The 24386-nt window shown below is 42.7% G+C and overlaps 3 protein-coding genes across 4 annotated transcripts in view; 2 read left to right on the top strand and 1 right to left on the bottom strand.

Moving 5' to 3' along the window:
• adarb1b (adenosine deaminase RNA specific B1b) overlaps positions 1-821 on the top strand; it is a 65426-nt gene extending 64605 nt beyond the window's left edge. The window contains exons 10-11 of the mRNA XM_067256915.1: positions 252-430; positions 519-821. Of these exons, the coding sequence (XP_067113016.1) occupies positions 252-430; positions 519-695 (356 nt within the window). The 3' untranslated portion in view covers positions 696-821. The remainder of the gene's footprint in view (positions 1-251; positions 431-518) is intronic.
• Positions 822-10574: 9753 nt separating this feature from the next.
• LOC136963406 (anterior gradient protein 3-like) lies at positions 10575-13645 on the bottom strand. 2 transcript variants are annotated; one of them, XM_067257534.1, is made up of 8 exons: positions 13374-13645; positions 12594-12694; positions 12248-12311; positions 11937-11989; positions 11592-11668; positions 11305-11368; positions 11086-11169; positions 10575-10753 (listed from the first exon to the last, which is right to left on the bottom strand). In XM_067257534.1, the coding sequence occupies exons 1-8, from the start codon at positions 13424-13426 to the stop codon at positions 10704-10706; spliced, it is 546 nt and encodes a 181-aa protein (XP_067113635.1). In that variant the 5' UTR covers positions 13427-13645; the 3' UTR covers positions 10575-10703. The 2 variants fall into 2 exon arrangements, with proteins under 2 accessions (XP_067113635.1, XP_067113642.1); XM_067257541.1 differs by having other exon boundaries at positions 12594-12698; positions 13374-13639.
• Positions 13646-15792: 2147 nt separating this feature from the next.
• dnah7 (dynein, axonemal, heavy chain 7) overlaps positions 15793-24386 on the top strand; it is an 83761-nt gene continuing 75167 nt past the window's right edge. Inside the window, exons 1-16 of the mRNA XM_067261627.1 lie at positions 15793-15804; positions 16018-16089; positions 16253-16355; positions 16644-16797; positions 16953-17043; positions 17633-17813; positions 18070-18142; positions 18424-18549; positions 18694-18813; positions 18912-19095; positions 19310-19489; positions 19860-20132; positions 20535-20662; positions 21030-21108; positions 23009-23233; positions 23932-24078. Coding sequence (XP_067117728.1) covers positions 15793-15804; positions 16018-16089; positions 16253-16355; positions 16644-16797; positions 16953-17043; positions 17633-17813; positions 18070-18142; positions 18424-18549; positions 18694-18813; positions 18912-19095; positions 19310-19489; positions 19860-20132; positions 20535-20662; positions 21030-21108; positions 23009-23233; positions 23932-24078 — 2148 coding nt within the window. The remainder of the gene's footprint in view (positions 15805-16017; positions 16090-16252; positions 16356-16643; positions 16798-16952; positions 17044-17632; positions 17814-18069; positions 18143-18423; positions 18550-18693; positions 18814-18911; positions 19096-19309; positions 19490-19859; positions 20133-20534; positions 20663-21029; positions 21109-23008; positions 23234-23931; positions 24079-24386) is intronic.

The following is a 24386-nucleotide window of genomic DNA, read 5'->3' as shown; positions in this document are numbered from 1 at the left end:
TTTATTAACCTTTTCCACTTTGTGGGGTTCTGCTGTGAAAGGCTTTTCCACACGGCTGTTCAGCATTTAACTTCTAAATCATAATCCCACCCAGCAGCTTGCTGTGCTGAACAGACCGAGATTTTAACACTACCACCTATTTCTCATCCTGAATGGGCTCTTGTTTTAAGTTTCAGTTGAGAAGACGACCATGCATAAATGCCCGTTCTGTGAAACTTCCAAACGTGTTACTGGTTTTGTTCTGACTGCAGGTATCAGCAACGCAGAGGCCAGGCAGCCGGGCAAGGCGCCCAACTTCAGTGTAAACTGGGCCGTGGGTGACCAGATGCTGGAGGTCATCAATGCCACCACAGGCAAAGACGACCTGGGCCGCGCCTCGCGCCTCTGCAAGCACGCCCTGTACAGTCGCTGGGTGCGCTTGCACTCCAAGGTGGGAGAAGCACACACTCACCTGTGTCTTACCGGGTGCCCCCGACCGTCCGTCAGTAGGTTGTCTGTAACTGGTGTTCTCTCCCCAGCTCTCGTCCACGCTGAGGATCAAGGTGCCCAAGCCCAGCTTGTACCATGAGGCCAAACAGGCAGCACTGGAGTATCACTCTGCCAAGCAGACGCTCATCAAGGCCTTCCACAAGGCCGGCCTGGGAGCCTGGGTGAAGAAGCCCATTGAGCAGGACCAGTTCAGCCTGACCTCTTGAGGAGAGGACAACTTCCACACCCTCCACACACCACACCCTCCACACACCACATCATCCACACACCACATCATCCACACACCACATCCTCCACACACCACACCATCCAGGGAGTCAGATAGCTGAGCGGTGAGGGAGTCGGGCTAGTAATCCGAAGGTTGCCAGTTCGATTCCCGGTCATGCCAACTGACGTTGTGTCCTTGGGCAAGGCACTTCACCCTACTTGCCTCGGGGGAATGTCCCTGTACTTACTGTAAGTCGCTCTGGATAAGAGCGTCTGCTAAATGTAAATGTAATCCACACACTACACCCTCCACACACTACACTCTCCACACACCACACACACTCTCCACACACCACACACACTCTCCACACACCCCACCCTCCACACACCACACTACACTCTCCACACACTACACTCTCCACACCCTCCACACACCATCCACACACCACACTCTCCACACACTACACCCTCCACACACCACACACCATCCACACACCACACACCATCCACACACTACACTCTCCACACACCACACTCTCCACACACCCCACCCTCCACATACCACACTCTCCACACCCCACACACAGAGAGCCTTTCTCCCCAGAGGAGAGAGGGGGAATAACACCAGCCACTGAGACTTCATGTCCATGCATCTACTCTGTTGCATGAGTGTATGTGAATGTGAACTTATGTGTGTGAAGGTGCGTGGTCAGGCCCTTCCCTCCGTCCTCATCACTCTGATGTCATTCCTCCTTGTGCTGTTCTTCTTTTTATACATTTATCTCCATTTTAATTATCTCTTTTGATGAGTAGAACTCCTGCTTGATCTCTCATGAAGCTTTACTGTTTGAAACTGGAATTATGTGCTTCTGTTTATTCATCATTCATGCCTGAGTAATAGAATGAAACAGATGTGAGAGAGAAACTGTGTCCTTATGGTGCATACCATAGTGTGTTTCATTTAGTTAAATAATTTAATTATTGACCCATATACACAGAGAATTGTATATACAAACAACAGTTTGTAAGATTGAAAATGTTTTAACGTTATATATTATAATATATGACAATATTATAGTTAATTTTACTTTTGGAGATGGGAATTGAATGTTTTAGCAAAAGAAAAGGATCAAGATGATGACACCGAACCCCTGCATGGATGGTGGCTGCTGTTGTCCAGCAGACTACAGTTCCCTGAAGTTGAATATTTCTGCTGTTATTTGTAGTTATGATGTGTTTGTTCGTTTGCAGACTTTCCCATTCTATACTTGAACTATTGGCTATAGTGAAGGAATCCAGTTTGAAGGGAAACATTAAGTAGTGCTGCACGTTTTATTCCTTACTGACCCACTGTAAGCAATGGCTTGCATGGGAAATGTTTTCCCAAGTCTGCAGAGCCAATGTCCAGTCCAGTTAGGGTCAGGTTTCCCAGAGGCAGGGTTCCCAGAGGCAGGGTTCCCAGAGGCAGGGTTCCCAGAGGCAGGGTTCCCAGAGGCAGGGTTCCCAGAGGCTGGGTTCCCAGAGGCTGGGTTCCCAGAGGCAGGGTTCCCAGAGGCAGGGTTCCCAGAGGCAGAGTTCCCAGAGGCAGGGTTCCCAGAGGCAGGGTTCCTAGAGGCAGGGGCAGGGTTCATAGAGGCAGGAGCAGGGTTCTCAGAGGCAGGATTCCCAGAGGCAGGATTCCCAGAGGCAGGGTTCCTAGAGGTAGTGTCAGGGTTCTAAAAGGCAGGTTCAGGGTTCTCAGAGCAGAGATAGATTTAAGTCATACGTCCCTTTTTCCCATATTTTCCTATTTTTGATATGTCCGGGTAGATGACCCTACAGGTTAGGGGGTAACAGCATCTCAGAGTTAGGGACAAGGCCCTCTTTGACATATTGTTGTCCTTCATTAGCATGCCGCTTAGACACAATAAAACATTAATAATATGTCCTTGGCTGAAGATAAAACGCATATTTCTAAACGAGTTTGACATTGTGGTACAGTAATAGCATTCAGTGCGTAAAGATGAAATACTCATCCTTAATGTGTATTGATGCTCTTTATAATGGTGCACTGTAGTCTGACAACTTCCATGGGAAACCCAACAGACGCACAGTGTTTCTGTATTTTGGCACCTAAGGGACCAAACACTTTTGCTTCAAGTCCTGAAGTTCTTCTTTGGGCTCTCAACCCTTTCTTCTCATGTGTGCTGATTTTCTACTCTGAACTTTTTCTACTGTCTGATAAATAGAGGACCCCAGTAGAAGAATCCGAATCAGAAACAAGTTGAATTGCCAAGTAATTTTTACACAACAAGGAACTGACCTTGGTGGGCAGGTGCATGTATAACAACCTGCTACTGTATCCGTGTTCTCCAGGCAGGTCAGCTGACAGCATGTAGAATCAGCTGCAAACGGGAAATGAGGAGCCAAGCTCAGCCAGCTCACTCCAACACTAGGGTTCCGTTAGTTGCTGTCATGACAACAGGAAAGGTAGTTTGCATCCCAGTAGTGTGTTGTCTATGGAATGTAGAGTGAATGAAATTGTGTTCTGTAGGTGTGTGCATGCACATGTTGTATGCACGTGTGTGTGTGTTTTGCGAACACCTACAGTACAAGTAAAACGTTGAAAAAGGACATTGGAGATCGCTATGGAGATCGCTATGGTATCTTCACCAAAGATGTCTTTGTATATGGTTATTAACACTTTTCTGTATTAAGCAAAACAAAATAAGAGAGATATTGGGACATATTTTTTCAAACCTGTGTTGCTCGCACACAAATTGATGCGTATATAATACAATTTATTTTGCAGATCTCTGGGTGTATGATTTGTACATAAGATGGTTTGTGTTATGTTACCGGCATCCGTGATGAAGCTGTCCGGCTACTTCAGCAGGTGTAAATATTGTGGAAATTCTAATGATATTCCTAAGGATACTGCAAATATGGCAATGCCAATGGCAAAATGATCTAGTGTACAAAGATTCCTATTTCAGGAACGCAGACTAACTTATTGTCCCTTGTCCTTTCCCATCAAACTGCTGGGATACAATGTACTTTGTTTTGGGATTTGTTAATCTCCTCTAATGGGAAGTATGCTCGTCTTTCACCAAACCAAGATGTTTGCAGGGATGTAGTCCGTAGTCTTTGTTCAGAAAACGTCCAGTGATCAGAAGTGTGCTGTTGACCAGACCAGATGCATGTGTAAAACAACATCTTGACCTCAGAAAGGCCAGAGGCTGTTTCAGAGCAGCGTTTCTCAGCTTGCAGCCTCTGTCCAGCTGTGGGCCTCTAATGTGTCCTGGTCGAAGAGGAAGACAAGCGCACGTCTGGGCCTCCGTCAGCCAAGAGAACTTCACCCACATCATGAGCAATACCACCAACACCCCCTTTAACGACCCCAGACAGGAGCAGGACCCAGTATAGAGCTGGGGAGAGCAGCATGAAGCACTTTCCTCAGCAGGCTCCACCGTCCTCATGTACTGTCTTTACTGGCTCCCTCGACTGCTTTTTGGTTTAGTTTGTTTTTCCTAAAGACTGCCTGCCTACTCTAGTTTGCGCCTTGTTTTTGACTGCACTAAAGATGTCAACTAATGATGTCATGAAACAACCATCCACTTTCTTGGATGGACTTTTACTGGATGGAACTATATAGCAAGAAGTGAAGCTGCTCTTGCAGTGGTCCCAACAGTCTCTTCAGTCGTACTCTTCTGACGCACTGGTTAAGTGGTTGAGATGCGGCCCACACAGGGGTTGGCAGCCTCCACTCCCGTCACCAGCCTCCACCGACCTCCACCTCAACCACCACCCTGCATGTGCTCCTACTCTGAAGCTGCACCCAGCATGACAACATACTTTAAAAGGACTTGTATGTAGAAAATAAATCCGATAAAATAGATCAACAAACAATAATAAAGAAGACCTTAGTGTACTTTTGCAGATGGGCTTGTGTTCTTTTTGGAAGCAGTTTTGTGTGTGTGAGCTTTGTTAATTTACACTGAAACTTTTTAGGTATACATACATTACATACAGACATGTGGAGGGAAGAAGGTGTAATCAAGAACCGCCATAAAGGTTCTTCAGTTGATTTTTGGTACTGCCCAGTTGAGGAACTGCCTAAGTCTGTTGAGGTTTTGAATCATATTTACAAGGCATATCATGAAGGCATCATTCATGCTTTGATGTGTTCAAAGCACTTCAGTGCAACGTTTCTGTATTCTTGGATCTCCTGCCATCTTTGGCTCAGGCTGGGGATGGTGTTTTGTCATCCTGAACACCAGTAAAAGAGGATCCATTTCACCCTGACTTCACTTGTACAGAAGACTATTGTTATAATACGTAAGCAAACAGTGTTCTTGCAACCACAGGTAACACCTTACATTGAGGTCCTTGTTAAAGTCTAATTTACATTCACATTTACATTTAGTAGTTTAGCAGACGCTCTTATCCAGAGCGACTTACAGTAAGTACAGGGACATTCTCCCCGAGAATTTTTTGGCACGGCCAGGAATCAAACTGGCAACCTTCAGATTACTAGCCCGATTCACTAACCGCTCAGCCACCTGACTCCCTAATTGCAAGTGCTGTGTTGTAGGCAATGTAACAACATGTTCTAAATAACCTAATTAATATGTGGAACTGTCATTACACACAGCAAGTATATATTTGTTGCCGAGCAACATTCTGCTCTTTTACACAGTTGTAGGAAGGCTCTCTCCTACGTATATGTATATAATATAAATGGACTGTAGTGTAGTGTGTGGATACTGTATATGACTGAAATTAGACTGATCCACAATATAATTACATTTTAAGTATGCATGTTGCAGTGTTACATCAATTTTGTCATACTGAGAGGTGAGAGGTAATACTGTGTGTAAGAGTTAATACTGTGTGTGTGTGTGTGTGTGTGAGAGAGAGAGAGAGAGAGAGGTAATACTGTGTGTGTGAAAGAGAGAGAGAGGTAATACTGTGTGTGTGTGTGTGTGTGTGAGAGAGAGAAAGAGAGAGAGAGAGGTAATACTGTGTGTGTGAAAGAGAGAGAGAGGTAATACTGAGTGTGAGAGGTCACTAGCTGGCGCCCCTGAGAAGAATGATAAATCATCAGATTTGGTCCAGGAGACAGTGGGACTCATTCAAGGCCCACATTTCCATTTCAATTTTCTGCCCAGCAGAGTTGATGCATGTGGCGAAGCAAGCCCACTCCCCAGCCTGGCCAGCTCCATCTCTCTGGTGTTCATTGGCTACAACATCAAGTGAAGGTGTGTGTGCCCATGGCAAATCTCACACCTGCTGTCACTTCTGGCAAGATAAGGGGTCTTGGAAAGAATTCTTAAATTATTCTTAGTTGAAGAAAAACAATCGTAAGGTACGAAGCAGACTAGCAATACATTTGGGGTCTTTTTTTGTCCTTCTAAGATGAAAGTTGTCAACATTCCATAGTTTTGACCCCATATGTCAGGCTAGAGGTCTGTCTAGAGTAGGCTACAAACATGTTCTCCAGATCATTGGTATGATGCTAAGAGATAAAAGGACAGTTAAACATGTTGAAACATGTTAAAACTCAGGCCTACTGAGCCGACTAGGACTGTTCTACCGCAAGACTCTTCTGATAAGGAGGCGTTCTAGCTGACAGATTCATCAAATCATCAGTCCCTGCTCTTGTTACTGGAAAGAGATGTGTGACCTTGTTACTATGGGTAGAAAACCATCCCCCTTTTCTTAAGGCTGCATCAAAGTATCCTTTCTGGCACAAACGTGTGTGTGAACCTGTTCTTGTTTGTGTGTTTAGGAGATTCATTGCATATTACCCATTCATTTCTTTGTTATGAACCGTTCTTGGTGAGCAAAGGGCTATTTGAATAGCTAAATTGTCTGAGCGCTGGAAAAACTAGGTTTAATGGCCCTCTGTCCTTGTTGAAGAGTAACAAAGTCAAACGGTCGATCTAAGGCCCTCCGGCTGCTGTTGCTGTGAACCACAGCTCAGGAACTTTAACATGAGGAATCTTCTACAGTAATTCAAGGTCATTTGCATGTCATTGGGAATGAGCCCTACAGTGTGCTTGGAAAAGTGTTCAAATGTGTTCATTTAGTCTGAATACAGTTAGAATACACTTAGACCATGATGAGGAAATAGGGAGAATATATGAATATATGGATAAATACATTCTGTTTGTAGGGTTTGTTGTTTCTTACCCATTAACAGTAGACTGGTGAGGATCAAGAGGTCTCTCTCACACCGTCTCTCTCTGTCTCACCCTGTTTCTCTCTCACACCCTGTCTCTCTCTTTCTCACCCTGTCTCTCACCCTGTCTCTCTCTGTCCTCACCCTCTCTCTCTGAACCTGTCTCTCTGTCTTACCGTCTCTCCACCTGTCTCTCTCACCCGTTCTCTCTCACCCTTCCCCTCTCTTTCACCCGGTTTCTCTGTCACTATCTCACCCTGTCTCTCTCGTTCTTTCTCTCACCCTGTCTCTCTCACCCTCTCTTACCCTGTCTTTCTTTCTCTCACTCTATCTCTCTCACTGTCTCTCACGCTTTCTTTCTCACCCTCTCACCCTGTCTCTCTCACCCGTTTTCTTTCTCTCACTGTGTCTCACCCCGTCGCCAGACCCGTCGCCAGACCTCAGTCTTAAGGGGGGCATATGAAATGCATGGGAGGGCACACTTATTATTAACCTACAGTACGTATACTTATAATAATCGTATACTCTATTCGCGCAGCACATAATCATCACGTTAAACATAACCAACAGCAATATGACCAGATAGCCTATACTGTAGGCTATAGGCTATCTGGTCATATTGCTGTTTTCCACCGAGTACTCAAGCCAGTCCCCGTTCAAATACCAGCTATAGGAAAATGATCGCTTTTTTGAACCAAACATTTTAACTGGATATTTCCTCAACACAACCTGTTTGGGTTTGTCTGTGCCGAGGTCACTCACACCCACTGATTCAACAGGCAGTTGTTGTGGCCCAAATGCTGCTCCCGTCGCGGTTGCACTTGACCTGCCAGGCCCAGGGTCGGGCTCCACGGAGCTAGCATCAGGCTCAGACTGTCGTCCAGGGTCTCCTTCTCCAACATCAGGCGTTGGTGTCGTTTCAATTGTGTCAGAGGAGACTGTTGTTGGGCTTTTCAACCACTTACGGATATCCATCTTCTTATATACTGTCTTTGATCTGAAGCGAGAAAGCGAAAACTCATCCAGTTTTTAAAAATGTGCGGTAACTGTTGAGCGGCTACACTGACGTAGGCAACGTCACGTACGTAGCCCAACGTTCTTTTTAGTAAAGCCGTGATAGGCTGTTGCAGTGTAGATTCCCATCAATCAAACTAAATCACCATTGTTTCTTTATATTTTAATGTTTTAATGATAAAGAATGCAACATTAATGCAACACAAAATTAGCAACTATGATAATATAAAATTACTGTATTTTTGAACAGATATGTGCCTCAAGTGGGGGGGCACAAGCATTTTTGGGGGCGGGCCCGGCCCCCTATGGCCCGCCCATAGCGACGGGTGTGCCCGTCGCCCACCCTGTCTCTCTCTCACTGTCTCGTTCTCTCTAAGCCTGTCTTGCTCTCTCTCACTGTCTCTCTCTCACCCTGTCTCTCTCTCACTGTCACTCTCTCACCTGTCTCTTTCTCTCACTGTCTCTCTCACCGTCTCTCTCACCATCTCGTTCTCTCTCAGCCTGTCTCTCTCTCTCTCTCACCCTGTCTCTCTCTCATCCAGTCTCTCATTGTCTCTCACCCTGTCTCTATCTCGCCCTTTCTCTTGTTCTCTCACCCTGTCTCTCTTTCTCTCACCCTGTCTCTCTCACCCTATCACTCTTTCCCTGTCTCTCATCGTCTTGATGTTGAGTGATTAACAACCTCTACTTTGCATAAAGTCAGTCTTGTGAGACAAGATGACTCACCAACTGTGCTGCATACTCTCCCTCTCAGCTCGTCCTTCAGAGAGCCCCTCAGCACACTGTCTTGTCTGTGATGAGAGGGTGAAGGATGCTGTGTTTCCTGCCGCCAAACATGTCCACTCACCACATGGACGTGTTCAAGGTTGGAACATAAAAAAAGTTGGAAGATTGACGGTGTAAAGAATCCCATATAAAATAAGGTTTTGAGCTTTCAGTGGGTGAGGAACGGCTTGACCTTCATGTGGTCTGATAGAAGAGAACGTTTTAGTATGAATGTAAAGAGATGTGTAGGGTTAGGGATAGGGTTAGAACGTTTAGTATGAATGTAAAAGGATGTGTAGGGTTAGGGTTAGAACGTTTAGTATGAATGTAAAGGGATGTGTAGGGATATAAAGTATGCTTCTTTTTTCGTATTATTGTGAATTCAGACTCAGATCACAGTTTATCTAGAAAATTATACTGGATCATTTATCATGGGGATCATTCAGAGTTGTTGGGAATGTACTACAATTTCCAGCTCTCCTAGCAAGAGGAATTAGGAAACATACAACCCAAAGATGATTTTAGGCAGAAAACTCAGAATATTACAAGTGATGTACAAGTAACTCTACCCACCGCAAAGGAGAAGAAACAAATGTCTGTGTGTGTGTGTGTGTGGGGGGGGGGGGGGGGTAGAGAGATTCAAGAAACTGTAAGTAATCACATATTGATCTACTCCATCAGTAGTTGGCAACAACATTAGGGAGAGTATCTCTGAAAAAGTCATTCCTGCTGCTGTTTTTATGTTAGCCAACATGAGATTAATTCTGCTGTTTTCCTGTTAGCCAACATGAGTTTCTTTCCTACTCTTTAAAACTAAATGGAAAGCCAAATTAACATTATTCCACACTTTCTAATTTTCTAATTAAGGGGCCTTCTAATTCCAATCCAAGATATTACTTTGACATTGTGATGGTACAGTCAGGGAGTAATGCTGTAATGTTGTGTTTAGGAATATGCCGTGTGTGTGACTCTCTCTTGGAAGTCGCTTTGGATAAAGCATAAATGTGAATGTGTATAAGCTGCTTTACATAACATATGTTTGAGTGCAAACGGTCCAAAGATTTTTAAAAAATTCCAAAGATAAGGTTCTATTAAGTCTTCAATACAATAAATAGTATGTTCTTCTTTTCACTACTAAGCATATATGCTTTTACAAGTACATGTAGATGTAATTTGTTAAAAGTGCAGGCTGATGTATCTTTTTTATATTGAGTATAGGTATCATATACTGCCACCTAGTGGATAAATCCCCTCACCACCGAGCTGGAGATTATATGTATTAATTTAGCAGAGGCTTAAGTGACATGGGGATTTGAACCTGGGACTTTTTGATCTGCAGTCAAATGTTCTTCTACAGAGCAAAACCCTTTCTACATGCATGTTTATAGGATTTTGAACGAGAAAAATCCAACTGACTGTTTGATACCTCACATTTTACATTTAGTCATTTTAGTTATTTAGCAGACACTCTTATCAAGAGCGACTTACAGTAAGTACAGGGACATTCCCCCTGAGGCAAGTAGGGTGAAGTGCCTTGCCCAAGGACACAACGTAATTTTGCACGGCCAGGAATCAAACTGCCAACCTTCTGATTAATAGCCCGATTCCCTAACCGCTCAGCCATCTGACCCCCCTGATTTTAATGGATGGAATTATTCTTCAATAAAGTCTTGCATCCTCACATGAAACATGCTTCTGCACTCAGTAGCATTCCTTATATTTCTGAATTGACAAGCAACATAATGGACCAATGCTTGCATTTGCTGGACAGTGATGATTACTTCTCTCTATAATGAATCCTAAAACACTTTAGAGAATAATGTAGCCCTCACACTGCATTCTGTGTCCACATAGACGTTTTAAGATCATGGCCTATCAGTGTCTTCCTCACATTTTAAAACAAAACTAACAGAAATATTAAATAATCAAACTCCACTGAGGTCTTATCATTTTTATTAACTGTTGTAGAGACCAACAATTTACTGATCATCTATAGACTCTTTGTAAACACATTTGTAAACATTGGCATATTGGTTGGTAAATGGCCGACCGCAAAGCATCTGAATCAGAGTTCAGTGTGAAGGAGCAGCTTGGCTTTCTTCATGTTGTCGACCACTGAGGAAAGAGGGGTTCAATCAAAACATAAATCAACTTACACTGTATTCTTTAGTTAAAATATGATTGAAACAACGGCTTGAGTTATGGGTTTGGGTCCACAGTTCCTGTTGATAACTAGTACTTTCCTTTGTATGTCAGCACACAACAAACTGTAGTAAGTTTCCCCTCTTGACCTGAACCCTCTCGGTACCGTGGGCTTCACATGCATGAGTAGGAACAGTTCAGAATGAGAATCTGAGCTTTGGCAGAGCTGTGTGCACGGGAGTGTTTTCAGCAAGGAGAGCTGAGGCCAAGAATCCCCCAGGATAGGAGGGTAGAGAGCTACTTACAGACTGAGAGATCGCTAGCCTGGTAGGTGTAGAGATGGTTGCTGTACTTGCTGGTGATGTCTGCCCGCACTTTCATGGAGGGATCTGGACAAGACAGTAGGGTTTGTGTCTTTATTTGTGTGTTAGAGAGAGAAGGACTGCAACAATTTTTGTGATTGTAGTGTAAATATTGCAAATACTGGAATGGGTGGATCTCATAGAGAAGAGCCATGACCATACCTACAAACAGGATTCTAGGGACGTAGTAACCATCAGGTGCCAGGTTAGAGTCCGTGGTCTCTTCCTGAAATGTTTTTTAACTTTAAACTGAAATGTTCTCAGTTGTTTGAGTGGCTTAAAGGCCATGTTTTACTAAGCAAAAACATCTCAAATTGATAACCTCAGAAGTACTGTGGTTAGGATGTTTTTTTACAAATGTAAATAATCTTTTTATGTTATATTCTATAAAATATACAAATTGAACTTATCTGACAGTTTTGAAAAACGATACAAAGTTTTTGTATTACCACAAGATTGAGCATGATGAAATCCTGTTTTGCAATTTTCTGTATGGCCTTGTCAACTGCAAACAGCTTCTTCAGAGCTGTGGAAACAAGTTGCAAAGAAAGTGCTTTAAATCAAATGTACAATTTAGCATACACATTTATTTATTTTGATGTAGGATTACGTCTATAAAGAAAATATTTTTTAAAGAAAAGCTTACTATATTTTAAAACATGACAGTTGTACATTGGTATCACCAAGATAATTCCCCAAGAACAACTGACTCTACTGCCACTGAATTGAACAGTTGGGGTGAATAAGACCTTGTTTGGAGAGTGTTACTATGCAGTATGAAAAGAAAGGATTACATTTACTGTGTGGGCAGTCCTCCTTATGATGAATGACCATCAGTGGCTTATTGCTGTGGGAAAACAGACAAATTCTGAATGCATTCCAGAGCAGAGCATGACAATGGTGGGTGTGTAAACAGGACAGCACAAACATTTCGGCTAAGGCTATGTTGTCTGTCAACTGAATAATGTGTTGAATTAAATACCGGTGTCACAAAAGATTTGGATATCATCACATCACACAAAATCTTTTTTGTTAAAACCAGTTAGACTGATAAAGTAGTCCAAAGTAGAGGTCTCAAAGTAAATGTATGGATTAAGAATAGTACTTCTCTTTCATTTTCCTGAGGCCTTCCTCATAGGTTGCCACCCAGGTGATGCCTTTTCCCCAGCCTGGGGATGCGTTAGGGTTAGGGTTAGGATGACGTATGAACAGGAATTAGGTGTGACAGTGTCTTTCTGCTGTCTTTAACACTGTGGAAGGGTCTTTTACCAGAATGAGAATATTGGGTTCATTGTTTTCCTGCCATTCTAGAATTAATAAAACAGATTGGTGGACAGATACCTTATCCCCAGGAGTGGTCCTAGGATAGCTTCTGTTTACACAAAAACCCTTGGACCAATATGAATGAAACCAATCAATCTGTATGTAAGCACATATGAGCTAGCTGGTACCTCTAGAGATGGTCTGGGGCTGCTTGTTCTTCTGTTGTGAGGAGCTGAGAATGACGCAAGATGCCAACACCAGGGTGGACAGAGACCAGGGAGACATTCTCCTTTCTCAGATCAAGTTAAATGTATTAACATCACAGAGGGTTCATACAGGTTTGTAAATGCTTCACACAAACGTTGCAAATATATAATATAAAGTTATTTAATTGAAAAAAATCGAAAACATTTTTTCAACCTTTCGAAAGTAAGAAAAGAATGTTTCTTCAACCTTTCAAATATTTTTTTTCACATACAGTGAAAAGAGAGGAGAGAGGGGGAGAAGGGAGAGGAAAACAGAGAAGCCTAAAACAGTGTAGAGTAGCAGAGCAGAGTACAGTAGAGTATAGTATAGTCCTCATTAAGTACTCATCAATGATACAAACCTATTTTAGAAAAAGAATCGCAAATATTGTTTTTGAAACCAATCAATTATTGGTGTTCAGATCAGTGGGTAAAACAGGCTATTTTGGCCAGATTTTGTGAATGATGTCTGTTTCTAAAACTCAATACTTTAAGTCTGTGTTAAAAAAAAAGAATGGCATCATTTAGTCTCTAATAAAACAGAAACACAATCAACATAACTGAAATTTCTCCAGACAAATTTGGCAAAGAATGTACCTTAATATTGCAGAATATAGGATTGCAAGCCAAATCTACAAATGTGCAATCCAGAAAGAGCTGATTAGGAATTTATAATGTTACAAAATCATAAGCAAACGGATACAAATACATAATCTGTCTTACCAAGTGTGACAAGCTATGAGGAGTGGCTGTATGTCCAAATGACGCACCAACATGATTTTGAAGATCTTTTTGTAGACTAAGAACCCCCCAAACAGGTATTGTATACCAGTACAATCACCGCACCCCCACCCCTAAACACACACACACACAATGTTTGATATTACTATGTTGCCAATTATAGCACTTTCACCAGTTAAAGGACCAGGACGTCTTTTGTAGTTTTTTGTGGTTGAAGAGCACAACATTGTTGCTTCTTAAATATGTAGTCCATGGTTTTCCTAGAGAAAGTTGCACCAGCCTTTACGGTCATGTCAGTGCTGTTTATGAAACACGATCAGTGTTTCTGATGTGGGCGTCTTGTCCTACGGACAAGTAGGACAAGATATTCCGGTTTTTTCTTTTTTTCCTTTTTAGATTTTATATACTTTTTTTTTGTATTTTGCTCAAATGTTCTATTTTATCAACTGTATCTTCACTGTGGAAACACTTATTCTAACTCTTTTTGTTCAGTTTTACTACAGGTCAGTCTTAGTTTCATTTGTCGATTTTTATTGTACAGCAGATCCGCTCCTTGTAAAGGGAATTCAACCCACCCACTGATGCGGAATACTGTCCTTTTCACTTTCTTCCTCCAAGTTCCCTCTTAACACAAGGACCAGACGCGTGATGTTTGACACTTCTTTACGTTTGGCTTCTTGCTTTCTTCAATACATTATATTCTTATCTAGTCACTCTTATTCCTTCACAAATAAGTCACTTCTCAATAAATCTTGAAGTCACGACTCTTAGGGAGGATGACATTTCCTTCTTCATTATATCTCCAGGAACTGGAGAACCCATGTTTCCAGTTTAACAACCTTCAGCCGCTCACTCACTCACTCACTCACTCAGCCAGTCAGTCAGTCAGTCAGTCAGTCAGTCAGGATCACATTACTGATGTTTCTCATGCTGGCAGTTTGCTGATGTTTTTGGTTGTCTTATGTTATTTTATATGTTACATAGTATAGTGTATAGAATTTTTTATTTAGACTACTGTACATTCTCAAATTGTTATATTTAAGAACCGTATGTTTATTGTATGCACCTTCCTGCCATAGTAAATCATTTTTTTGTGTGAACTTGCATGGCGATTAAAGCTCATTCATAAAAACAAAGTCACGTACAGGACTGACGGCAAAGTTTTCACGTAATTTAAAGTCAATATAAGTGTATTTGTTAGAAACGCCAGAGACCGTAACAGGTCTGTCCTTTATATATATATCTATGGGCAGCCCTACTTTTGCGTCATCTAGCGGTAGTTGTCAAAAACACACTAGAGCTTCGCCTATGGTATGACCACAAAACCCTAACCCAAAAAGTAGCCTAGTTATCCAAGTTATCCATGCGTTGTTGAAATAACGGAAGTAAATAAGCTAGCCCTTGGGTAAAAAAAAACAAAACCTTTAAAAACGCATACCTTGGCAAATACTGTTAATCTGTAGTGTTATGTAATTCCTCAATATCCCCAGGAATTATTAGAATCTGAATCTGAATTGGCGTTATTCACCATATAAATTCACACAAACAAGGACTTTTCTGTAGCAGGAAGCTGCATACGATAAACATGAATCTTAAATATAAAAGTTGAAAAAGTACAACAATCTAAATGATTCTAAATAATACTATACATTGGAAAATATAAAATAAGATCTAAGATAAGATACGATTGACAAAATGACTGGTAGATGACTTTGGTAATGTGCAATAAGTGATAGATGGACTGCTTAATTTTTTTACTGTAAGGTTTCTAAGGAGGGAGGTCATTCTCAATCCCCATTGGTCACAGACCTCTAGGGGCTGTCCAGATCGATTTGACATTACATTAGGTTGCTAATGTGATAATATAAGATGTGGTGAGTTATCCCCTGACTTCGTTTGTCCTGTAATCTTCTCCTTTATCTTCATGAGAGGAGAGGATGGAGAGAGTAGCTATCTCCATAGCACAGACACGTGCCTCCTAGCACGCCCTAGCGGTGGCTTGCTATTGCCTAGCAACCACACTAACAACGGCAGGTCTCTTTCGAAAGCTGAAACACTTATCAAAACAAATTCAATCGATGTATATTGTAGTTTTTTTACTGGCAACTCACTGCTTAGTTTGAAAGCGTGAACATTTGCATAAACTACTTATCTGCAGAGGAAGATAATTGTAATTGAGTTAGACTTGTAATTTTCCGAACGTTAGACTAGCTACCAGCACGGGTACAGTACTGGTACTGTAGGCTACTGTACCAATCTACAGTAGTGCGAATAGCTAGCCGGTACAGTAGCCAAATCAAGGAAAAATTAAATGGAAAGGGACTAGCTAGCTAGCAATTTTTTTTTCTTCACGTTTTAAATTACAACATGCAATAGCTAATACGGACAGACATTCCTGAACATGGAGGCTCAGGTAATGTAGCTATGTCTTTCATTACAGGATTGTACCCTCGCTATCATTACGCTTTAAAGACAGTCATGCAGAAGCTAGACATTAACGTAACACAAATTCCTATGATATAAAAGTTACATTTACATTGTAACCTACAGTAGTCCATATGTACGGCTGGCCTAGGCTACAGTAACCAATTTAAGTTGTCAACAATCTTCTTTTTGTATTCTCTAGAATACCATCCACAGTAAAAAGATGCCTAAAATCCCTGAACATCCTAAACGCCTTCTTCCACAACTTCCTCAGGTAAACTAGTGTTTGGTCTGACACATCAGCACCTTATTTGGCAGTAACATGCCAATTTCAAAATGAGTTCAGTTGTTTTGGGAAAAAATACTTAATGAACATGTGGTGGTATATTTGCAATGTAAGTGTCAAAAAAAAGTATTTTTCCTTAATCCACATCAAGGCCCGCTCCAAACCCCAGTGGCAGGAGATAGTCCCAACCTTTGTTTTGAAGTCACCTCTCAGAGAGAAGGCTGCTGGGTTCGGAGCAGAAGTAACACACTCTCGTGAGTATCCCACAGTTCCATATCAGCATGCTATTTGTTACTTGAAGACTGTTTACAACTATCAAGCCTTTTGACAGACATGATAGTCTGCGTCCATGGAATAAATAATTTTGACAGTATGGCTGTGAAGAAATGCATAAAAAGGCACATTGTTTCTTTCATCAGTGTATTTGATAGCTATTTCATAACCAGCTTCTTTGGTTACTGTTGTAACCTTAATGTAATGGCTTCTCATGATAAACTAATAATATGCATTTTTAATCATTAGTTTCTTCCTGGTCTCACTAGGGGACACACTTGGTGGTGTGTCTGGGAAGAAGCTTGGCCAGAGGCAGAGCAGAGGATTGGAAGATGCTGGCCTGTTACCAGAGAAGCCTCGCAGCACTGCACTGCCCAAGAAAGACCGCGAGCACTTCCGCAGTGCCCTCGTCAGCATAATCCTGTATGCATGTTAGAGTCCTGTTTTACACACACTCACCCGATGAACCCATCCAGCCAGCCATATCAACCAACCATTTGATCAACCACACATCCATCCATCCAGTTATTCATCCATCCAGTCATCCATCCAAGCCTAACCCTTCTTCCTACTTGCAGGCAGCAGGAACCCACCGAAGGTAAACCCCTTGCAGAGGACAGTCAGCCCCCGACCTGTGGCTCCCCCACAGCCACAGAGAAGGATGTGCTGGTGAGAGAACCGCCACAACAAACTCTTTATAACCCACAGTATTAGGCCAGCCCATTTCTGAAAAAGGCTTGTGTCTTAGAATGAACACTGTACTCAGGGGCTGTAAAACACTGGTGTGAGTCAGATATGTTGTGGTGGAACGATCCGTCTAGCCCTTGCAGCCCCCGCTGGCTTCAGTCGCTAGGATGCAGCCAGCCAGGGGTGTACTGAGTCTGATAGCGGCCGGCAGGAAGGACCTTCAGTGCTCTGAGACCACCGTGCTGCCATCATTAGAGACAAGGTGTACAGCAGGCAGACACTTGGGCTATTGTTTTGGTGTGCTTGTTGTTAGAAGCTCTTGTTGCTATGTACGGTTAGAAGTTGCATAGCACTCTCACGCATGGCATACTGAAAGCTTATTTTAGAGAGCACCGACACCACTGCAGTACAGAACATTAAATACTTCATGTAATATAATACCGGGCATGGTTGTGGCACAGCAACCAAAAATGGAACAGCAGTATTATTGTTATTTTAAAGCAAATTGATAATATGGTTTATTCTAATACAGCATCTACAATTTCATTAATGTTTTTGTCTTTCCTATCAGAGATATTACTATTACATCCGTAATGGGATTGACACTGAACATGTGGCGGCTATGGAGGACTCTTGGTTGGAGAATGTTCTGGACCTGGTCCCAACCCACCTAAAGATGCTGACGAAAACCATTGAGCATCTTTCTGACGAGATGAGGGAGGACTACCTGCTGAGTGTGAAGAAAGCCATCGGTATCTGACCCCAATACGTTTCAGGACCATCAGCCTTTACACTTAACACAGTCATCTCCATATACAATACTACATGCCTTTTGCAGTTGGCTTCTAGGCATACAAAATTTTTGTGGCTCAGTATGACTTTTCCCATTATGCACTGTCTATCACTTGATGGACAGAATGTTTTGTTGGGAGAGACAAAAAAGTTGGTTGTTTGTAGGGTTTTCAAGGATGGAGACTGAATAAATTAAAAACATTTCTTTGCTTGCAGTGGACTTTGTGCTCAGAGACCCAAGGATGAATGATGAGGAGAACATGAAAGATCCTATTCCTCACAGAGCAGAGTAAGTTCAACAACAGTAGGAGTATTGGTTTATTTTGTTCCTTATAAAAAAAATTCCCAAACAAATAAATCAATATCAATAAAGCCGTAAGGTAAAAGGAAAACTAAAAGGTGAAGACTGAAGCTTCAGCTAATTATATCCTTTAGCATATTCTGTCAGGCAGCCCTTTCACTATATACACAAGACAAAGACAATAGACAAAACAAAAGAGAAAAACAAAAGTTCCAAATTTCACTTCACCAGATTCCTCATCTTATCGTTCCTCGTTCTCCCTCTTTAAGGATGGAGTTGGTGCCCAAGCCTTGGAATAAGTCCTTTCATCATGCTCAGAAGAGCATTAAGGAAGGACTGCACTCCATCAACCCCACTATGCTGCAGGTGCTGGATTTGTGGCATGTGTCTTTCAAGTGAGTATGCTCTCACCTAAAATAACTACTACACACTGTTAGGTGGTGGTTTGTGTGTCCAGTAGGAATTGTACCTGTACTCTATGTTCACATGTCAGTAGAACTGAACTCATTTGTTCACTTTCACGATTCTGTCTTCTGTAGGAAGGTGCGCCTCATTGATGTGGAGGAGTTCCATAACACACAGGAGTCTATGGAGCTCTCTGTCTTCCAGCACCTGGTTATCCGTCACATCGAGAGTGCCAAGGACATCCTCCTCAAGAAGTATGTTAACTCCTTCCTGACCAGTACTGAACATGGTCAAATTCAACCTTGACACCATCACTGTTTGTATTGTACTGGAAAACAAATGTCTTCCACAGATGGTTTCCTGAAGTCCAGCATATCTACTACCAAGGGAACAAGCGCAAGATGGTGCCCAGCAACACCAATGCAGCCAAACTGCAGTCTTTCTTTAACTGTGTGGCAGGCCTGATGACTTCCCAGCTCCAGAGCCTTGCACTGGAGTCTATGCAGGACTACACACATCTCATTAGTCAAAATCCGGTAGAATTACTCTTTACTATTACTATTTTAGCACCAAAATGCTTTTTGCCTTTTTGCTTATGCTTTTCTCACAGAATTGAACAGTGGGGTTCATGTGCATCTATACCATAACATATACTGTAAAGGCAGAGATGGCAGATTATTGTGGAGATTGCAGGTAATCTTTAAATGCATATTTAAAATATCTAAACTGCTCCATATGGCCTTTCTTCAGCTGTCAGTACGAGCCCACGAGCACCCTGGCTTTGTCCTGAGACTCATCCTGGACCAGAACCACATCCAATTTGAGCCCAACTTCAAAGACTTTGAGGTCATCCTCCTGAACGTGTACGACATGATGCTGAAGTCTGTCAGCCTGGTGCCTCGTGTGGAGACCAAGCTCTACTCTGAATGGGTAACTACAAGAGTCATGGTTATGACTGATGATGGTTATGACTGGTGATGGTTATGATTGTTTATGGTTATGACTGGTGATGGTTATGATTGTTTATGGTTATGACTGGTGATGGTTATGACTGGTGATGGTTATGGCTGGTGATGGTTATGATTGTTTATGGTTATGACTGGTGATGGTTATGGCTGGTGATGGTTATGTCTGGTGATGGTTATGATTGTTTATGGTTATGACTGGTGATGGTTATGGCTGGTGATGGTTATGGCTGGTGATGGTTATGACTGGTGATGGTTATGATTGTTTATGGTTATGACTGGTGATGGTTATGGCTGGTGATGGTTATGGCTGGTGTTTCCTGTTTCCCTGTCAGCCGGGCGGCCAGTGCGGGGGCAGCCTGAGGCCTGTGGTCCTGGCGGAGATCCTGGAGGCCCAGCAGGAGGAGGTGAGAAGGGTGGTCCACTCGGAGAGCGCCGGTCCCAGGGAGCATGTGCGTCTGTACGACAGGTATGCCTCGCTAGTGTCCCAGCAGGCCCTGGAGGACGTGGAGCAGTTCCTCCGTGAGCAGCACTCCTTCCAGGAGATAATGGTGGAGGTGACGCGCTACCAGCAGCTAGCAGACGAGATCCAGTACGACTCTAGCAAGGTACCAGAGGGACACAGCTTACATTATAATACCAGAGGATAAGCAGCACCTTGTGTGCCTTCGGCCACACATATACTATTACTGTATGTGAGTATAGTATGAACTGTACTATATTTGAGAAACAAGCTTGACTTTATCTTTATTACTTGTTACCTCTCCCAGAGTATAGCTCATGTACGGTGTTCATGATGTTAGTTTGGCAGCCTCCATCCTCCAAGACAATTTAAGGGCTACATTTTTAAGGGCTAAATCAGCTTGTTTAAGCAGAAAATGTCGATTGTGCCAGCTTGTGTGTTTCAAAAGCCTTCCTAAAAAAGAAAGGTTCAAGTCACCGTAGCTGATGGTGCAGGTCTGGCTGAAGCCAGCCCAGTGCCTGCCTCCTTAGCTGCATGGTTCCTGCAGGTGGTACGTCTGGGCATGTTTGAGGTCCACTCCCACGAGCTGGTGAGAGCCCTTGTGAAGCGTGCAGAGGGACTGTGCCAGAAACTCATCGCCCGCATGTTACAAGACCATCAGGTGTTCAACCAGAAGTAGGTACCATCCTGAAGAACATTTACATACTCCCACTTCTTCTCAGATTTGCAAAACCAAACTATTTGTTCCCCACAAGCAAGAAAATATGTTTTGGTGCAGAACACACCCTGTTTCTTCAACAACTTGTTCACTACAGGGAAACTATCCACTGTCTCCCAATAGGAATCTTGAAACTCAAAACAAATGTTCCATGAAGAAAATGGACCACTCACCCCTCTTATTTAAAATGCTATCGGCTCCATTGCTTCTCCATTCACCTTCTCAATCCTCATGCTGTGGTCCCTGTAGTGCAGTATCATTTACTCAAGCCAAACTCGTACACTGCAGCTTGTAACATTAACTGGAATGTGCTTTGACTCTCAGGCTCTGTGATGAATTTGAGAAGATTGCAGAGAAATTACTGAGCACGCCCAGCAACACCCAGCAGCTGATGGAGCTGAAGGTAACTGTCATGGCTGCCAGGGCTTTATGTTCCTTGATGAAAGATCTGGAGAACTGACAGGCTCGTCATTAATTTGATGTTCTTTATGAGTCCCCTGTGAGCTGTGGGGGAGTGTCCTAGGTAGGGCTGTAACAAACGATTATTTTGATAATCAACTAATCTAACGATTATTAGAACGATTAGTCGACTAATCATTTATGTTTTCACTGATTAATCAATAGGCTTTGAATGATTATTCAGCTTTTGCAATTTGTTAAAACATTGAGTTATACTTATTCTAACAAATAAAACCAAGAAATCACTTCAGCTTTTGAAAAAAAATATTTGTATTGCATTTTGAGCCAACTGAACAGGCCAATCTCTTTTTGTGCAATTACTTACTGTTTTTCATTGAACATAAAGCTGGTGCCTAATTTAAGAGATGTGTTTATATTCTTAGCTTTATGTCTTTAATGCATGTAAAACTGCTGTCTGTGGACATGTTGCTAAGGTGTTAGTATGCGTGAAATACTGCTTAATGCGTTTTTATCAACTTGTGTCGCTAAAGCCCAATTTATATAGCCCTTTTGAAATGGTCGCCGCCGAAAAAAAAAAAGTGTTGCTCAGGCAGCTGCATTTATACTTCGGCAAACAGTCGCCTGTGCTCAAGGTTCGCGTGACGTAAACAGAATCATTTTACCGTTACATTCATAGCTATGGTTACATTGTTAACGCTTTGTAGCCTAGGTGATCAATCGGAGAAACTGACCATTTTAATTTTTCACTATGTGACGACATCCGCGCCAGTAGAAATTTCTCCTGGTAGGCGACACTTCTAAAGCCCAATTTATACTTAGGTCGCAGACACTTTTGAAAAGGTCGCCGACAGAAATGACGTCTCGGTCGACACTTTTAACCGTCGGCGACCATTTCAAAAGTGTCTGCGACCTAAGTATAAATTAAGCTTAACTGGCCATCTTGCTTAGTTCCAGCTGGAGCACACTCACTTCTCACCGTTTCATCTCCTCTCCTGCCGGGGATGTTTCTTTTTTAAATGTTCCAGCATGCGCGTTGTGCTCCCATGGAAAGCAAGTTCCGCCCTGCACGCATTACAGATGACAGTATTTTTTGTGACGCGACTTGTTCTGCCCCACGCTGACATTTTAGCGCTGTTTTCTTCTAGTGGATAACATACGGGAGGGCTGCATTAGTCTAGCGCTACAGCGCCACACTGGTCAAATCACGTTATTGCAGGCACTTAAGATTGGTCCTATGAGATCAAACGATTTGTCGACAACAGAAATATTTGTAGATTTTTTTTAATTGTCGACGTTGTCGATAATGTCGACTAATCGTTGCAGCCCTAGTCCTAGGGCCTGTGAGCTGTGGGAGAGTGTCCGAGGGCCTCATGAGTTTATGTAGGTGCTGTTTGGTTCTTGTTCCTTCTGTCTCTGGGGCAAAGCTTTTTAGTGGCGTCAAGCACTGTGTTTCTTTATGGTGTAGTTATTTACTTGATATTAGTTTGGAAACTTGGACTTTTCATCCCTTGTCCTCAGACTGAGGTACATTGTTGTATTCTATGATGATTAGACACAAAATGATTCCACTTACTGTATAATACTTCATAGGAGTTGAAAGGAAGAGCTATTTTGACCAGAACAACCTGTTCTGGTTCTGTGTTTGGAGTAGATATCAGGTAAACAGTTTGGGCAAAGTATAGCTCAGTGGTTAATGCACTTGACTGCAGATGAAGAGGTTGCAGGTTCAAAACACCCCTTGTACTGTATGTCGGGGTAGGGTTAGGATAGAAGCGTGTGCTAAATTATTATTCTTATTACATTAAATGGTAGAGATGAACCATATTAGCATGGCATCAGAGGTCTCATGAATCCATGCTCCTTTCTTCCCTTCTTCCATTCAGACGTACGTGGATGTGGTGCAGGCCCAAGAGATGTCCTTGCTGGAGAAGAAGCTGTCAGACTCCAAGACACGCCTGTGCTTCCTAGTGGACTATGTGACCTTCTCGGCTGTGGACATGCGTCTGAACAGGCAGACCTTCCAGTGGCACACCCGCATGCCCTCCATCCTGGAGGAGCACCGACAGATCACCAAGCAGAAGGAGGAGCAGTACCAGGGAGGCCTCAAGGTCCGAGAGAGATGTCCTGGGAGGGGTGGGGGGATGACCAGGACACCTGTATGTCCTGGGAGGGGTGGGAGGATGACCAGGAACCCTGTATGTCCTGGGAGGGGTGGGAGGATGACCAGGAACCCTGTATGTCCTGGAACTCAGGATGACCAGGACAGCTGTAAAAAGAAAGGTTTTAGCTGACCTTGTTAGCCCACTTTAAACCAGGTTTTCCATCAAATCTTTCAGTCTGAACAGGGCTTCTTAGTTGATTTCAGACGTAATTCAGAATCAGAATCAGAATCAGAAAGGGATTTATTCGCCATGAAAGTTTGCACAGACAAGGAATTTGCTTTGGCAGGAAGGTGCATACAATAAACATATACCTAAAATTTAAATATGTGGACTAACTATACTAAGGGTACATAAACTAGCAGTACTAAGTGGGATAAATATAAGTTGCCGTAAATTACAATATAAAAAAAAAAAACAAAAAAAAAAAAAAAAAATACAAATATTACAAAAAATACAAATGTACAAGATACCATGTTGTGGTGCAGTGCAAAAGCAGTGTGTTTTAAGCAATAAGTCATTTGAGTCAGTGTGGTCCCTTGGCCTTGTTGAAGAGGCCAACAGCGGAAGGGAAGAAACTGTTGATGTGAGCTGTTGTGGCCGTCTGGCAGAACAGAAACCAAATAACTCCATGATTTGTCCTGCAGCTGCGTTGTGAGAGGTTTGTGGAGGAACTGGAGAGCTACGCCAAGCAGGTGGAGGAGTTTGTGACCTTCGGAGACCTGTCAGAACTCAGCAAATACCTGAAAAAGGCCCAGGCCCTCAACTCCAAGCTGGATGTTGCCATGGAGAAGGTGAGGAAAAGAGCAGGGAGGATCTACAGGCCCATTCACCATACCACACCACAGGAAGAATGTCCTCCTAAACCGGAGTCATTCAGTTTAATTTAGTTTCATTCAGTTTTTTGAATATGGGATGCATGGCAAAATCCAGAAAATGAAGAGCTGGCTAATTGAAAATCAATCTTGACAGACTATTACCTTCTCTCTGCAAATTGTCTGGAAAGATGAGATATGTAGGGCCCTATCTTGCATTTAGCGCAATTGACTTTGTACACCGACGCATGTATCAGTCCTATTTTGCACTCGACTCACAGCGGACT

The sequence above is a fragment of the Osmerus mordax genome, chromosome 2 (genome assembly GCF_038355195.1).
Source record: "Osmerus mordax isolate fOsmMor3 chromosome 2, fOsmMor3.pri, whole genome shotgun sequence".
Taxonomy (NCBI): domain Eukaryota; kingdom Metazoa; phylum Chordata; class Actinopteri; order Osmeriformes; family Osmeridae; genus Osmerus; species Osmerus mordax.
Note: the sequence above shows the minus strand (reverse complement) of the source record. Positions and strands in the feature narration are given on the sequence as shown.